Below are 17,325 nucleotides of genomic sequence, written 5' to 3' on the forward strand. Positions count from 1 at the left end.
GGAAATTTCAGTCACTGCAAAGAATCTGAGCCTGGGATAGAGGGGGAGAGCAGAGTCCGAATTTGGTAAAAAGTCACTGGTGACCCTCAAATGAGAGAAAAGAGCGTGAGATCAGACTGCAGACAATAGGTGAGAAGAAGTAGAGCTTTTTCAATTCAGTTACCATTTAAAAAAATCAGCAAATGGTATTTATAGTAGAAAATCTGGATAGTTAACAGATCTTTAGGAATCTGATATATGCCGGCATTGGACCAGGTGCTAGGATGTAAGGAGGAGTAGCAATGTTCTTCTGTTAAGAAGGTTACAGCATGGGAGAGACATAATTAAAAACCCACTATTCCTCAGTTCCTTCATGTCTTTACTTCCTTCTCTCTTTAAAGTTAACAGTCTAATATTAAAATAACCTTGTTGAGTATATCCTTTCTCCAGACTTGTGCCTCTCTCCCTTGTAGTAGTCGTCTAAATATTGATATATTCCAACACTTGTTAAATTCAACTCTCCATCTGTTTTTTGCCTATACCCGGGCAGCTGAATGTGGAGAAAAATACATCATGCAGACTGTTGTGCAGTCACTAAGTCCTGTCCAACTCTTTATGAATGTGTGTATGCTCCGTCATGTCCAACTCTTTGCGACCCTATGGACTGCAGCCCACCAGGCTCCTCTGTCCATGGAATTTTCCAGGCAAGAATACTGGAGTGGGTTGCCATTTCCTACTCCAGGGATCCAACTCTTTACCACCCTATGAACTGCAGCATGCCAGTCTCGTCTGTCCTCCACTATCTCCCAGAGTTTGTGAACGTTCATATCCATTGAGTTGGTGATGTTGTCTAACCATCTCATCCTCTACTGCCCCCTTCTCCTTTTGTCTTCAGTCTTTCCCAGCATCAGGGTCTTTTCCAATGAGTTGGGTTGTGACTGCCAATCTTAAGTGGGCATTTAGTACTGCCCCGCTGAATTTACATTTTCACAGTCCCATTTGCTCTCTTACTTTTCCTAGATGATAATTTCACATGTTCTTTTTTTCTCTTCAGATCAACAACCCACATCCCTCCCTTTTAACTAAAGAAGTTGCTTCCTGTTTCTCTGAGGGTATGGAAGCAGTTAGAAGAGATCTAATTCCATCATGCTCCTGTTGCTACAGCCATCAACATGAATGTGAATACTCTGCCTTTCTCCTGTTCCAGTGATGACTGTTCATTTCCTTGTCCAGGATCCCGTTGTGGATGAGATCCCATCCCATCCCATCCCTCTAACCTACTCAAGGAATCACCCTAGGAATTATTTTGTTCTTTCTTATGGATCAACAGTTTTTGTCTCTACTGAGCCATTCCCATAATAATATAAATATGCTTTACAATCTTTCACTTAAGAATAATAAAGAAAGAAAATTCCTTTGACTCTTTCTTTTCAGCTGTTTCCCTACTTCTCTGCTTCCATTTACAGCAGTGTTCCTCAAGACAGTTGTCTGTAGGCATTTCTTCTTCCTCTTCTTTCATTCTCTTTGATCCATTCCAATCGGTCTTCCATCCTTACCATTCTATTGACACCATTTGGTCAGGACCCCTTAGTGATCTCTGCTTTGCCAAACCCCAAGATCATTTACCCAGTTGATCCTATCCTCTTTGACAAAATGCTTTTTTAAAAAACAGGGTTTTAAGATACTGTTTACTTCATTAATTGCTCTATCTTGGTTTCCTTTCTCATCTCCCTGACCACTAAACATTGGTGTACCCCGGGACTTAGACCTCAGACCTTTTCTCTTATTCAGCTATGTTCATCTTCAAATAACATCTATAGGCTGACAACTCCTGATTTTATACATCTGGCCCAGAACTTGCTCCTGAACTTTAGATTCCTTACGTAGGCTGCAGGATCCTCTGCTCTTGGATGTTCACTGGGCATTTCAAACGTTAACAAATCTAAAGTTAAAGTGCTTTTTTCCTCTTTAAACATGTTCCTTTTATATATATCCTCCTTCTTTCTGATAAATGACAATTCCATTCTGACTGCTTAAGATAAAAGCCATGAGATCATCTTTACTTTTGTCCCCTTTCATGCCCATATCTAGGCCACAGCGCATCCTGTCAACTCTATCTTCAGCATATATTCAGAATCCCACCATTTCTCAGTATCTCCACAGCTACTACCCTTGTCCAAGACACCATCATGTCTTGCCTAGATTATTTTACAAGTCTCCCAGCTGACCTTTCTACTTCTGCCTCTGCCTATTTTGAATGGTCTTATCAACTTAGCAGCTAGAATGAGCCTTGTAAAACACAAAATAGATGATATCATTCTGCTCAGACTTTCTTGTGTTCCCCATCTTAGTCAGCAAAAGCAAAAGCCATTACAGTGATCTACAGGCTATTATATGATCCAGGTTCCTTTTACTTTGCTTCCTACTACTCTCCTTTTTGCTTTTTTTAGCTCCAGCAATGCTGACCTCATTGCTGTTCCTGGAACATGCCCAGCTTGCTTCTACCTCAGGCGCTTTGTACTTGCTATCCCCTGTCTGGAAAACTTCTCCCCCAGATATCTGCTGTGCCAGACTGCTCCCATCATTTAGGACTCTGCTAAACGTCGCCTGAGCAGAGTGATTTTCCTTGTGCAACATATATGAAGTAGCCATTTCTCCACCCCCAGAATAATCTTTTTCCTTTGCTCTGTTTTTTTTTTTTCTAAAGGACCTATTACCAGGTGATGTATCTAGTTGTTTATTTTTGTGTTCTATCTTAGTGAAAAATTCTTTATCCTCTTTATAAAAATGGGGATATGTTCCGCCTGTTCCTAAACTGGAAGTTCTGTGAGAGCATGGACTGTATCTGGCCTGTTTATCACTGTGTCCACTGTGCCTCATACAGTCTGGACATATAATAGATGTGCAAAAAGTTTTTTTGAATGAGTAAGTACCTTCTAGTTTTCCTCTAGCAGAAAGAGCAGCTGGCATTACCCATACCCTCTATGGCTATATGCATGGGAATACACCTATAGAAACTGCCTATGATTAGGTGGTCCTTCTACTGTAACGTTTTATAGGATAGTTCTTCATCCATCTAAACTGACCATCTAAGCATTACATTTAAATCGTCCACGGATTCAAACCTATTGTGTTTGACCTTTTACAAATCCCAGTGCTTCATTTATCATGTGTAATGGCATGGCATAAAGAGATAAAGAAGCATATTTTCCCCCCATTAAGTCTGTATGCTGCTATAAGAACAGTTGAGTGAGAATTGTGCAGTATTTTGCTATGATATAATGAATCAGTCTGCTCTGCTTTTAGATTATACCTTAGGGGACTTGCAAAACATGGCCATTTTTAAGCTTTGGTTATAAATTATCTTTTAAGGGACCATTGGATATGTCTCAGTAAACAAAAGTGGTCTAAACTATTCAAGCATCTAATATAAATGGCTCTTCAAAAGCTATACTTTGTAAAACAGTTGAATGACAGTTGAATCATTTACATATTGTGATGCCTAAATAAATAGTCTTTCCAAGTATTATAAGTGAATCTAAAAGACAAAGTAATGTAGGGTGCTGGATTAATTACTCAGTTATAAATCATTCAAGGAGCTTAATTATGTTTGTGCATTAACAATAAAACCATGAGTGTTGTGTTGGTATATGTGTGACAAATGGTTATCACCCTCTTCATATAGAGATTGCTTCTGTGTCCCTCCAGAGACACACTACCACATATCTTTAGATCCTGAAGAGATTGTCTGTGTTCTTCTTGATACAGAATTTACATTAAAAAAAAGTGGTTCAGAAAATAAACAAAAGATACACTTTACTTTTGTTTTAGTTTGTTTTAGTGATTATTTTTGTTAAATTTGTTGATACTGAAAGTTGTGTATGTTGACCTTTAGTAACCAAGATACTTTATAGACAGAAGAAATAATTGTAAAAATAATATGTATACTTCTACACATATAATATATGCCTTTTCACCCATTCCAGTCTTGTTAACATAATAAAACTTGTTTACAATGTGACACCAAGCTTTCATATCTCCAAGTGAAAGAGTACTTCAACGGAATTTTTTGGGAAAAAAAAATCTACAGTTATGTCTTGTTGTTCACAGGAAGGGAGGCAATAATAAGCTAATAAAGATTTATCATCGAGATGGTAAATATGGCTTTTCTGATCCTCTGACATTTAATTCTGTGGTGGAGCTCATTAGCCACTATCATCATGAATCTCTTGCCCAGTACAATCCCAAACTTGATGTGAAACTGATGTACCCAGTGTCCAGATACCAACAGGTAGGTATATTACATAAGTTTGGGGTTTTTTTTTTTTTGGCTGTGCTCTGTGGCATGTGGGATCTTATTTCCCTGACCATGAATCAAACCCATACTCCTACAGTGGAAGTGCAAAGTCAACTACCGGAGCACCAGGGAAGTCCTCTGGTTACACAGGCTCTTAATAGCTAATCAGCAAGTCATTATTTAACAACATCATTTGATTCTAACTTACCAGGTTTATTAGGAAAAAAAAAAGAAGAAATGCTAGATGCTTAAATTTTCCTACTTAAGATTTAAGATATGTTTAGAACTTATTTTGTGACTACTATTCCTTAATATCTTGTTGCATGTGTTTGTTAACTTTATGATACAGGATACTCGGGGCTGGTGCACTGGGATAACCCAGAGGGAGGGTATGGGGAGGGAGGTGGGAGGGGGGCGTTCAGGATGGGGAACATGAGTACACCCATGGTGGATTCATGTCGATGTACAGCAAAACCAATACAATATTGTAAAGTAATTAGCCTCCAATTAAATAAATTTATATTAAAAAATAAAAAAATGTTTGTTTCCTATTTATATTTCATTAAAAAAATTTTAAGTATTACCTATTTTGATGTGATCTTAAGAGGTTGATCTTAGTGTTAACAAAAGGATTTAGTGGTTTCCCATACTTGATACTAATACAGTAGCTTAAACTTACAGCAGAAATACAATTTAAAAATAAATAGTTGTGGAAAGATCCATGTTTTAGAAATATTGGCATTCTTCATTTCTTTTGTTTACCTATATAGGATCAGTTGGTAAAAGAAGATAATATTGATGCTGTCGGGAAAAAACTGCAGGAGTATCACTCTCAGTATCAGGAAAAGAGTAAAGAATATGACAGACTATATGAAGAATATACCAGAACATCCCAGGTTAGTATATTTTTGTTGTTTAGGCCAGTAAGTAGGCGGTAAGGCTTACAGTTATCTTGGATTTTCTATAATATTATTATTTTCCATAATTCACTTGACAGTCTTTATCTGCCTTGATATCTTTTTTAAGCTAAAAAAAATTTATTGAAGTATAGTTGATTTACATATATAAATTCTTATGTATATAAAGATTTTTATGTATGAATTCTTTTTCAGATTCTTTTCCATTATAGGTTGTTTCAAGATATTGAATCTAGTTCCTTGTGTTATACAGTGAGGCCTTGTTTTAGGCTTCCCTGGTGGCTCAGGAGGTAAAGCGTCTTCCTGTAATGTGGGAGACCTGGGTTCGACCCCTGGGTTGGGAAGATTCCCTGGAGAAGGAAATGGCAACCCACTCCAGTACTCTTGCTTAGAAAATCCCAGGGACAGAGGAGCCACGGTAGACTACAGCCCATGGGGTCGCAAAGAATTGGACATGACTGAGCGACTTCACTTTCACTTTGTTGTTTAAGCTATCTTGGTATCTCTTTTTAAAAATTAAACCAAATTAAATTAATTAATTTATTTATTGACTGTGTTGGGTCTTTATTGCTGCACTTGGGCTTTCTCTGACTGTGGTGAGCAGGACCATCTCTTGTTGCAGAATACAGGCTCTAGGTGCACGGGCTTAGCAGTTGTGGCTCACAGGCTTAGTTGCCCTGCGCCATGCGGAGTCTTTCCAGACCAGGAATCAAATCTGTGTCCCCTGCATTGTCAGGTGGACTCCCAACCACTGGACCACCAGGGAAGTCCAGTACCAACTTAGTATTGAAAAAGTTTTCAGTAGGGTTTAAACACTATATATGCTCCTATACATTTTTATTCCTTCCCCCTTACATTGTTATCACTACTGATTACGTTGTTATACATTGTCTGCCCATTAGCATAGATTTATAATTATAGTTTTATACATTTGTCCTTTAAAACATATAGAACATGGACAGAAGAGCCTGCAGGCTGTAGTCAAAGGGTTGCAAAGAGTCAGACATGACTGAAGCTACTTAGCATGCACGCAACCAAAAGTACAAAACTACTGGCTTTTATATTTGCTTATGCAGTTGCTTTTACCAGTGTTCTTTCTTTATTCATGTAGCTTTGAATTACTGTCTAGTGTCCTTTCATTTCATCCCAAAGGAGTCTCTTGAGCATTTTTTGTAGGGCAAGTCTTGGGGTAACAGACTCCTTTAACTTTTGTCTATCTGGGCTTATCTTATATAATTTCTCTTCCTTCATTCTTGAAGAACAGTATTTCTAGTTACAGAATTCTTGGCTGACAATTGTTTTCTTCCAGGTCTTTAAATATTGCCCACCTGCTGCCTTACAGCCTAAATATTTTGGATGGCAAATCAGCTATTATTTTTTTATTTTTATTTTTTATTAGTATTTTTTTATTGAATGCCATTTGTATATGACAAGTCACTTCTTTTTTGCTGCTTTCAAGATTCTCTCTTTGTGTTTTGACAATTTGATTACAATTGTGAAATACTTAGATTTTTAAAAAATGTCTTTGTCTGTAGTTTGTTAACTGTTGAGGGTTAGTCATCTGTGAACTCTTCCAGTATTACTGTGCTTCATGGTTCCTTGTTTTGACCCTAGAATTAATGTTCTTGATTCTCAGCCCCAAAGCCCTTGATCTTGTTTCTAAGCTAGTGTCTGTGGTGTGCAGTGTAAATGCAGAGACTGCACCAGGAGCCTCTGGACTGGAGGAGTTTATTAGGAGATGTTGGCCTGCGAGAATTGCAGGTTAGGTGTGCGATACAGTGCTGACTAGGGGAAGGTGTGGGATTACAGTGGTCAGAGTTACTGTGATGGTCCATTTTTCTTTGTGAGATGTTTGGTTTCTTTTTTTTTCAGATTTTCTTTTATTAGCTAAGTAGTTATTCAGAATGACTGTAATAACCTTTTTTTCCCCTCCTTATCTGATGCTTGTGCTGTGTCTGTGGTGTGACTGTGTGTGTATGCTGTTTTTTACACTGCAGATTTCAGGTTTTCTGTGTTCCTTTGCCTCTTCTAAGTGAATTATCTGTGATGAGACTAGTATTTGATTTAGAATGGAGAAAAAGTTACTGAGGTTTCTTCAGATTGAATCAACATAAGTGGTCAATGTTAGGAGATGGTGAAATTATCATACATATACATATATATAGCTATTAGAAGAGTTTTCAGAAATTACTTTAAAACTTGATTTTTAAAACATACAAAAGTTATATAAATATATATGTTAAATATAAATATTGCTGAATTCTATGAATTATATCACACAGCATGAAAGTCCCCATTCCCCAGAGGCAACTACTGTTATTAAATGCTTCTAAGGAATTCCTCATGACCTCAGAAATGCTAATGATGTAGCTTCAGGTAAAGGATGGGAACTTAAGTATAGACAGACTCTCTCATAGGACATCAGTAGATTTTAACATAACCAGTTTTAGAAAATAATTCTCCTAAATTCCAATTTAGTTCATTTTATATTTTTAAGAAAGGTAATCTGTGTGTGTGTGTGTGTAAGAGCGGAGGGGGAGAGAGGGAGAATCAGGTACAAAAGATTAGTGCAACCATCCAAAAATATGTATTGAATACCTAGTCTAGGTAGGAAACGATTTTTGACTCCAGCTATACAGAGGGAGTAGTGAGGCCTTATTTTGCAGAAGTGAAAGGTTCTCTGACATATTTGTTAACTGTAATGTGCATTAGTCAAAATGGCATGCTTTAATCCCTTTCCTCTGCATCAAATAAAGCAGTGATGGGTTACTCTAATCGTGTGGGTGAATTTATTTAAAGGGCATTGTATAACACTATGTTTAATCTCACAAAAATATTAAGTAAAAGACTCAAAAGATATATGAGTATATTCTATAAGGTACAAAACCAAGCAAATGTTAACATTTTCATTTTGACTAGGAATATAAAGTGGTAAGGTTCTAGGAGAGCAGAAGTTTTCAAATTTGTTATGTATCCTAAATGCTTCAAATAATGCCTGCAATATTGTTGTCGTTTATTCGCTAAGTTGTTTCTGACTCTTTGAGAACCCATGGACTGTAGCCCACCAGGCTTCTCTGTCCATGGGATTTTCTAGGCAAGAATTCCAGAGTGGGTTGCCATTTCTTTCTCCAGGGGATCTTCTCAACCCAGGGATCAAACCCACGTCTCTTGCATTGGCAGGCAGATTCTTTACCACTGAGCCACCATTCAGTTGTTTATTGAATGAATTTATGCAAGATAATGAACCAAAGCATTCCACCTTTGTCAAGAGCCTGAAATCAGATCTCAGTGTGGACTACAGTCTTGGGGAAGGTTAACACTTCTGTGAATGGAGGTTAGAAAAAAATAGCCACCATTGCATATGGCTTTGGCTTGTGTAGAGTTGCATTTCTTTCTTATCATGACTGGAGAAAACAGAAAACTCCACATATTGCACACATGCCCAATAATATCCTCATATTTAACAGCAGAATATGAGTGCTGAGCAGCTGGTATGAGACTGGGTTCTGGAAGTGGAATCCCTGCTTAGGGAACTGGGAATGGGGCTGGATGGAGGCAATCAAAAAAGCCAGAAGGCCAGAGCTAGAAGAGGGCTAATTTCTGTGTGAGAATTGAGAGTGCGACCTGAGATGGGCCAAGCGGAGAAGAGCCTTGGAGGCTTAAAGCTTTGGGAGGTAGAAGAGAGGGAGGGATCCAGAGGGATCCAGCGATTAACAGTTTAGGAGAGACAATGAGTGTTAAAGGGAGATCAAAGAACTGACCTCCTCCATTTGTGTTACAGTGTTTCTAAATGTTGTAGACCTTCTTCATGTTTTCTTTTTCTGTAAAAGGAAAGATTTCATTTTAGATAAAATCTAGTTTGCTGTGGTGTAATCAGATTCTTCCCAGAGAATGGGAAGAGATGGTGTACCCAGAGTCAGAGTTGGCACAGAGTGAGAATAGGCTGTATGTGGGGATATTTACATCTGGATTACATATAATTATGAGGCAAAGTGATAGGATTTAGTGATGGTTTGGAATTAGACACCAGAATTCAGCCATGAGATCATTGGTGATCTTGGAAAGAGTAGTGTCTGTAGAATGGTGAGTGCAGAAGCCAGAAAAGAGTCAGTTGGAGTATGAATGAGAGATGAGGAACGAGAGAGAGCCCATATAAACAATTCTTTTCAGAAGCTGAAAAGAGAAATCAGGATTAAGGAACTTTATTTTTTTTCAAAGTGGTGTTAAATTAGAACCTGTGTGAGAAGGAACCTTAGACTGGAAGAGTGAATGTTGTGAGAGGGACTAGTTGATATGATATGAAGTACCAGAGGAAGGGACAGGAGGTAAGACCCAGAGAAGAGAAGAAGGGGTAAGGTGGGTTACAGTTTTGATGGTAGGCATAGTCGCATTGTTTGTTGGGGACCTGCTGCTTTGGCAGTGACACCAAACATTATTTCTTTTGCTGCTCTGCTTGCCAACACATACAACAGTCAGACTGTTGGTGTTTTCTTTGAGGATCTAGGGCCAGAACTTTAATCAGTTCAGTTCAGTTGTTCAGTCATGTCCATTTCTTTGCAACCCCATGGACTGCAGCACCCCAGGCCTTCCTGTCCATCACCAACTCCCAGAGTTTACTCAAACTTATGTCCATTGAGTCGGTGATGCCATCCAACCATCTCATCCTCTGTCGTCCCCTTTTCCTCCTGCCCTCAATCTTTCCCAGCATCAGGGTCTTTTCCAATGAGTCAGTTCTTCGCATCAGGTGGCCAAAGTATTGGAACTTCAGCTTCAGCATCAGTCCTTCCAATGAACATTCAGGACTGATTTCCTTTAGGATGGACTGGTTGGATCTCCTTGCAGTCCAAGGGACTCTCAAGAGTCTTCTCCAGCACCACAGCTTTGGCGCTCAGCTTTCATTATAGTCCAACTCTCACATCCATACATGACCACTGGAAAAACCATAGCTTTGACTAGACGGACCTTTGTTGGCAAAGTAATGTCTCTGCTTTTTAATATGCTGTCTAGGTTGGTCATAACTTTTCTTCCAAGGAGCAAATGTCTTTTAATTTCATGGCTGCAGTCACCAACTGCAGTGATTTTGGAGCCCCCCAAAATAAAGTCTGTCACTGTTTCCACTGTTTTCCCATCTATTTCCCATGAAGTGATGGGACCAGATGCTGTGATGTTAATTTTCTGAATGTTGAGTTTTAAGCCAACTTTTTCACACTCCTCTTTCACTTTCATCAAGAGGCTCTTTAGTTCTTCGCTTTCTGCCATAAGGGTGGTGTCATCTGCATATCCGAGGTTATTGATATTTCTCCCAGCAGTCTTGATCCCACCTTGTGCTTCATCCAGTCCAGCATTTCTCATGATGTACTCTGCATGTAAGTTAAATAAGCAGGGTGACAATATACAGCCTTGACATACTTCTTCCCCAATTTGGAACCAGTCTGTTGTTCCAACAAGTTCTACTTGTTGCTTCTTGACCTGCATACAGATTTCTCAGGAGGCAGGTCAGGGGGTCTGATATTGCCATCTCTTGAAGAATTTTCCGCAGTTTGTTGTGATCCACACAGTCAAAAGCTTTGGCATAGTCAACAAAGCAGAAGTATTTCTGGAATTCTCTTGCTTTTTTGATGATCCAGCGGATGTTGGCAATTTGATCTCTGGTTCCTCTGCCTTTTCCTCCAGCTTGAACATCTGGAAGTCACGGTTCATGTACTGTTGAAGCCTGCCTTGGAGAATTTTGAACATTACTTTGCTAGTGTGTGTGAGATGAGTGCAATTGTATGGTAGTTTGAGCATTCTTTGGCATTGCCTTTCTTTGGGATTGGAATGAAAACTGACCTTTTCCAGTCCTGTGGCCACTGCTGAGTTTTCCTACTTTGCTGGCATATTGAGTGCAGCACTTTCACAGCATCATCTTCTAGGATTTCCATCACCTCCACTAGCTTTGTTCATAGTGATGCTTCCTAAGGCCCACTCTACTTTGTACTCCAGGATGTCTGGCTCTATGTGAGTGATCACACCATCATGATTATCTGGGTCGTGAAGATCTTTTTTTGTATAGTTCTTCTGTGTATTCTTGCCACCTTTTCTTAACCTTTCAAGGGAGCCAAAACCCTCCACCATATTTGAGAATTGTAGAATTTATAGCTAAATATTTAGATACAGAGATTCCAGTAAGTTTACAGTACTACTTGAGATATATATGATATATCCTCAGCTATATGAAGCATCACAAGGTTCTAGTGCCCCTCACCTGCTGATTCCCTTATGTTCCAGCCCTACTGAGCAATTGCAGTCTTTTAAGTGGACTTTTAATATCCACTTAAAAGTCATGCCATGCCATCTGTGTGCAATGCTGAATTTTCTTCTCCTACCCCAATTCTTTAAGACCTAACTCTGATGTTGCCTCCTCCATGAAGTCTCTGTAAAGCAATAAGAAACTAATTCACCCCACTTTATTTCCTCTATCATGACATGAAACAAAACCTTATTAGAGTTCAGAAATCTATTTTGCCTGTGTATTCTGAATCTTGGAGGGCAGGCCCCTTTTGTGACTCTCTTTAACACCAGATGATACTGTCTGTGTAATGGATTCTCAGTAATCATTTGTTGAAATTAATCAGTCAAATTAATCAATTAATAGTTTGTTGAAAATAACCAGTGAAATTATTCAGAGCTTTCCTGGTGGCTAAGTGGTAAAGAATCCTCCTGCCAATGCAGGACACATGGGTTTGATCCCTGGTCTGCGAAGATCCCACATGCCACAGAGCGACTAAGCCCGTGCACCCCAACTATTGAGCCTGTGCTCTAGAGCCAAGGAATTGCAACTACTATGCCCATTTGCCACAGCTTCTGAACCCTGTGTGCCCTAGAGCCTGTGGTCTGCAATAAGAGAAGCCACCATAATGAGAAGCCCGCATACCGCAACTAGAGAGTAGCCCACTCTTGCCACGACTACAGAAAAGCCCAAGCAGCAAGAAAAGACCCAGCATAGCCAAAACTAACTAAATAATAAATAAGACAAATAAAATTATTAAAAAAGGAATTAATCAGTGCTAAATAGTTGATGAATTGTCCCATAAGCATTGAAACTTTTAAACTTATAAACATTTAGGATTGCAGTCTTTCTAGAACTTTACACATATTTTCTTGACTTTCTAAAGTAAACAAAATTTAACCCTCTTTGAAAATTTTAGGGGAAAAAAAAAATTTTAGGGGAGTCATGATTCAGATGCTAAAGTGTACAGATACCCTCAGAGCTCATTGGAACATGGAGGACCACTTACCCTAGTGTGAGTGGCTTAGCCTCCTGGGCTTCTGTTTTGTGGTGTTTTTAGTTTTTAATCTTACTTTGCATCTGATTTTAGCAGCTTTCTTCCCCTTCCTCATTTTCTATTTTTAATGAGATGAATGTACTAATGAATCTGTTTCAAAAATGACGTGCTTTGGAAATGAAGTAAGACTAAAGAGACTCTGTAAGGCTTTTCTGGAAAATAAGGTTTTGCATGCTGGTGCATGAACTCTGTTCTGTCTCTTCACTCCATCAGCACTTTTTAGGGGTCAGTACTGCATCGGTTACAAGGGAGGAACTTTATCTTGTCTTCAGGGTATGCAGGGTTAATCTCTTAGCAGCTCAGAGGCCTTTCTTTCTTTGGTTCTCAGCTATATTTCAGGTAATAGTTATTTTTCTTTTATTTTAGGGTTTTAATGATATATTTCATATATAAATAATGGTAGCAGGGTCTTGTTTTGGCCCCCTTAATTTGATCTCATATGGAATCATAATTAGAATTTTAAGATTTGTTTTAAGACTAAGGTTACAAAAAGAAATACAAAGATAATGAAGTGTGTTTATCTTTTTTTGTCTTATAGGAAATACAGATGAAGAGGACTGCAATTGAAGCTTTTAATGAAACAATTAAAATATTTGAAGAGCAGTGTCATACACAAGAACAACATAGCAAAGAATATATTGAGCGATTTCGAAAAGAAGGGAATGAAAAGGAAATTGAACGGTAAATCTACCTAATATCTCCAAGTGCATCAGTGAGCCAAGACGTTTTTTCTTCTTTAATCATCTCTGTCATGTCTGCTTTTACCTCCTCAGACTTGACAGTCCTGCCGTATGGAGTTACTTGCTGTTCACACTGATGGTACCAAGCTGAACTTCTTTCTTCTGCATTCTTTCTCCATCCTCCTAAATTGTTGACCCCTTTAGCCCTCAGCTTAGACATGACTTTCTAGAAAATTTTCTCTGATTCCCTAGACTGTTTTAGGGGCTTCTTGTCCACATTTCTGTAGCATCTGATCCTGATCCTTACTGTAACATTTACTGAAAGTCACACTCACAGAACTGTGTGCTTATTGAGTGAGGGTGGTGGCTTATTTTCCTTCATAGCTTCAGAATGTGTTACAGTATCTGAGAGTACATAGTGGTGAATAGAGTTAATAGAAATGCTGAGGACTGTATGCCTGACCAGACGTGGCAGGTGTGGGAGAAGCCAAAGATTATTCCTAGATTTCTGGTACTAGTGACTAAGGGATGGTGTAATTCACCAAAATGGGAAGTACATGAGGGGAGTTTCGAGTGGGAACCAGTGAGTTTTGAGGTTCCTGTGAGAACCCAAATGGAATTGTCTGAGTGGTAGGCAGTTGGTTATTTGGATTTGGAACTCTACAGAAAGGATTTGAGGGGCAAAAGTGTGTAGATTATGGTAGATGATAAGGATGAGATTACACAGAGAATGAGAAACATGAGAAGTATTGAATCTGGCAGTTAATACTGGGAACCTTTATCAAGCAAATTTAGTGGAGTGTTAGAAAATGAGCCAAGTAACAGCGGGTTGAGGAGTGCAGAAGTAGATAATAAACCTGAATCATATGAAGGGAAAAGCAAAATTATTGCTCATATCAGCAAGTGTTAATGAACTTTTGTGCCTAAGAATAGTACTAAGTGCTGTGAGGCAGTATAGCTTAATAGCTTCAGTTCAGTTCAGTTTAGCCACTCAGTCCCGTCTGACTCTTTGCCACCCCATGGACTGCAGCACGCCAGGCCTACCTGTCCATCACCAACTTCCGGAGTTTACTCAAACTCATGTGCATAGAGTCGGTGATGCCATCCAAGCATCTCATCCTCTGTCGACCCCTTCTCCTCTTGCCCTCAATCTTTCCCAGCATCAAGGTTTTTTCAAATGAGTCGGTTCTTTGCATCAGGTGGCCAAAGTATTGGAGTTTCAGCTTCAGCATCCATCCTTCCAATGAACAATCAGGACTGATCTCCTTTGGAATGGACTGGTTGGATCTCCTTGCAGTCTAGGGGACTCTCAAGAGTTCTCCAACACCACAGTTCAAAAGCATCAGTTCTTCGGCACTCAGCTTTCTTTATAGTCCAGGTCTCACATCCATACATGACTACGAGAAAAACCATAGCTTTGACTAGACAGACCTTTGTTGGCAAATTAATGTCTCTGTTTTTGGGGTTGGTCATAACTTTTCTTCCAAGGAGCAAGGGTCTTTTAATTTCATGGCTGCAGTCACCATCTGCAGTGATTTTGGAGCCCCCCAAAATAAAGTCTGTCACTGTTTCCACTGTTTTCCCATCTATTTGCCATGAAGTGATGGGACCAGATGTCATGATCTTAGTTTTCTGTAAGTTGAGTTTTAAGCCAACTTTTTCACTCTCCTCTTTCACTTTCATCAAGAGCCTTTTTAGTTCTTTGCTTTCTGCTATAAGTGTGGTGTCATCTGCATATCTGAGGTTATTGATATTTCTCCAGCAATCTTGATCCCACCTTGTGCTTCCTCCAGCTCAGCATTTCTCATGATGTACTCTGCATGTAAGTTAAATAAGCAGGGTGACAATATACAGCCTTGACATACTTCTTCCCCGATTTGGAACCAGTCTGTTGTTCCATGTCCAGTTCTACTTGTTGCTTCTTGACCTACATACACATTTCTCAAGAGGCAGGTCAGGTGGTCTGATATTGCCATCTCTTGAAGAATTTTCCACAGTTTGTTGTGATCCACACAGTCAAAGGCTTTGACATAGTCAATAAGGCAGAAATAGATGTTTTTCTGGAACTCCTGCTTTTTCGATGATCCAGTGGATGTTGGCAATTTGATTTCTGGTTCCTCTGTCTTTTCTAAATCCAGCTTGAACATCTAGAAGTTCACAGTTCACATACTTTTGAAGTCTGGCTTGGAGAATTTTGAGCATTACTTAACTAGCGTGTGAGATGAGTGCAATTGTGTGCTAGTTTGAACATTCTTTGGCATTGCCTTTCTTTGGGACTGGAATGAAAACTGACCTTTTCTAGTTCTGTGGCCACTACTGAGTTTTCCAAATTTGCTGACATTTTGAGTGCAGCATTTTAACAGCATCATCTTTTAGGATTTGAAATAGCTCAACTGGAATTCCGTCACCCCACCAGCTTTGTTCGTAGCGATGCTTCCTAAGGCCCACTCTACTTTGCACTCCAGGATGTCTGGCTCTAGGTCTGTGATCACACCATCATGATTATCTGGGTCATGAAGATCTTTTTTGTATAGTTCTCCTGTGTATTCTTGCCACCTCTCTTAATATCTTCTGCTTCTGTTAGATCCATACCATTTCTGTCCTTTATCGAGCCCACATTTGCATGAAATCTTCCCTTGGTATCTCTAATTTTCTTGAAGAGATCTCTAGTCTTTTCCATTCTATTGTTTTCCTCTATTTCTTTGCACTGATCACTGAGGAAGGCTTTCTTATCTCTCATTGCTGTTCTTTGGAACTCTGTGTTCAAATGGGTATATCTTTTTCCTTTTCTTCTTTGCCTTTTGCTTCTCTTCTTTTCACAGCTATTTGTAAGACCTCCTCAGACAACCATTTTGCCTTTTTACATTTCTTTTTGTGTTTAATGGCTTAAACCACGGGCTTAAATTCTGTGCATGCATGCTGAGTCACTTCAGTTGTGTCCAACTCTTTGCGACCCCATGGACTGTAGTCCACTAGGCTCCTCTGTCCATGGGATTCTCCAGGCAAGAATACTGGAGTGGGTTGCCATGCCCTTCTTCAGGGGATCTTCCTAATCCAGAGATGGAACCTGTGTCTCCTGCATTGACAGGTGTGTTCTTTACCACTAGCGCCACCTTGGCTGTGTTGCCTTCACTGAGTTACTTAACTCTCTGGACTAGTTTCTTTCTCCATAAAACTGTGGATAAAATCTTGTTGAAATGCTCTGAGGACTAAATAACACACACACACACACACGCTTTATGGTAGAGAAAGCTGTGTATGTGTGTGAGTGTGTGTGAGTGTCTTGACATTATAGTACCAACAAGTGACCATTATTAATAATGAAGAAATGGAAAAGAACTTGTAGATTAGTTGCATAGGGAGTTAAAGTATCATGATGAAGTTTTAATGGTAATATACAACTGTTTATTATCGAGTGACAAGTGAGTAATGTGGACAGTTGTTGCCTTAGGGTTCAGAGCACGGCAAAACTTTGTGTGGTGGAAAAGCTTAGGGCCATCCTCTACTGAGTGCTTTACCAAGATGTCCCAGACACTGGTCCTTTACATGTTGTGAGCACATTTAGTTCACATAGTAACCCAGCTTTACTCGTTCAGTCATGGCTGGGGCCAGGGCCCAAACAATGTCGTCCGGATTCTCCTCATTCTCTGTCTGTTGGCTCAGTTTTCTTCTGTGTTGGCTTCATCCTCAGGCAGGCTTTCCCTTCAAGGCAGTAGTATAAACTGTTGGGAGACTAAGAATCACATGTTAACAACTTAACAATCTCAGTGGAAAGAGAGAATCTGTCTACAATATTGCTAGCAAGAGCCGTAGATTTGACTGTCATTGGATTACTTTGTGTATTATTCTGATTTCTGAACAAGTCACTGTGGCCTGAGGCTGGGATAGGATGGAAGAGAACACTTTTCTTGGCCAGGAGGGGTTGTGTGATGTTCACCAATGAATCTGAGATGGGAACAGGAGCCCTTCGCTACAGGGAACATGACAGTGCTCTTCCCAGAGGGGTGAGAATAAAGATGTGCCAGGCAAAAACAGCAGATGTCCACCGCATTGAGGGTGTTAGACCGTGTGCATGCTGTAGAACGCTTCTGCTTGGTTTCTGTTTTAACCTTAATATGTCAAATATT

At 39.5% G+C, this 17,325-nt stretch overlaps 1 protein-coding gene across 2 annotated transcripts in view; it reads left to right on the forward strand.

The window, feature by feature from the left end:
- PIK3R3 (phosphoinositide-3-kinase regulatory subunit 3) overlaps positions 1-17,325 on the forward strand; it is a 104,993-nt gene that overhangs the window by 66,683 nt on the left and 20,985 nt on the right. For both annotated transcript variants that reach the window (XM_027537396.1, XM_027537397.1), the window contains exons 4-6: positions 4,090-4,270; positions 5,047-5,172; positions 13,057-13,199. In XM_027537396.1, coding sequence (XP_027393197.1) covers positions 4,090-4,270; positions 5,047-5,172; positions 13,057-13,199 — 450 coding nt within the window. The remainder of the gene's footprint in view (positions 1-4,089; positions 4,271-5,046; positions 5,173-13,056; positions 13,200-17,325) is intronic.

This window comes from Bos indicus x Bos taurus, chromosome 3, assembly GCF_003369695.1.
Source record: "Bos indicus x Bos taurus breed Angus x Brahman F1 hybrid chromosome 3, Bos_hybrid_MaternalHap_v2.0, whole genome shotgun sequence".
NCBI lineage: Eukaryota > Metazoa > Chordata > Mammalia > Artiodactyla > Bovidae > Bos > Bos indicus x Bos taurus.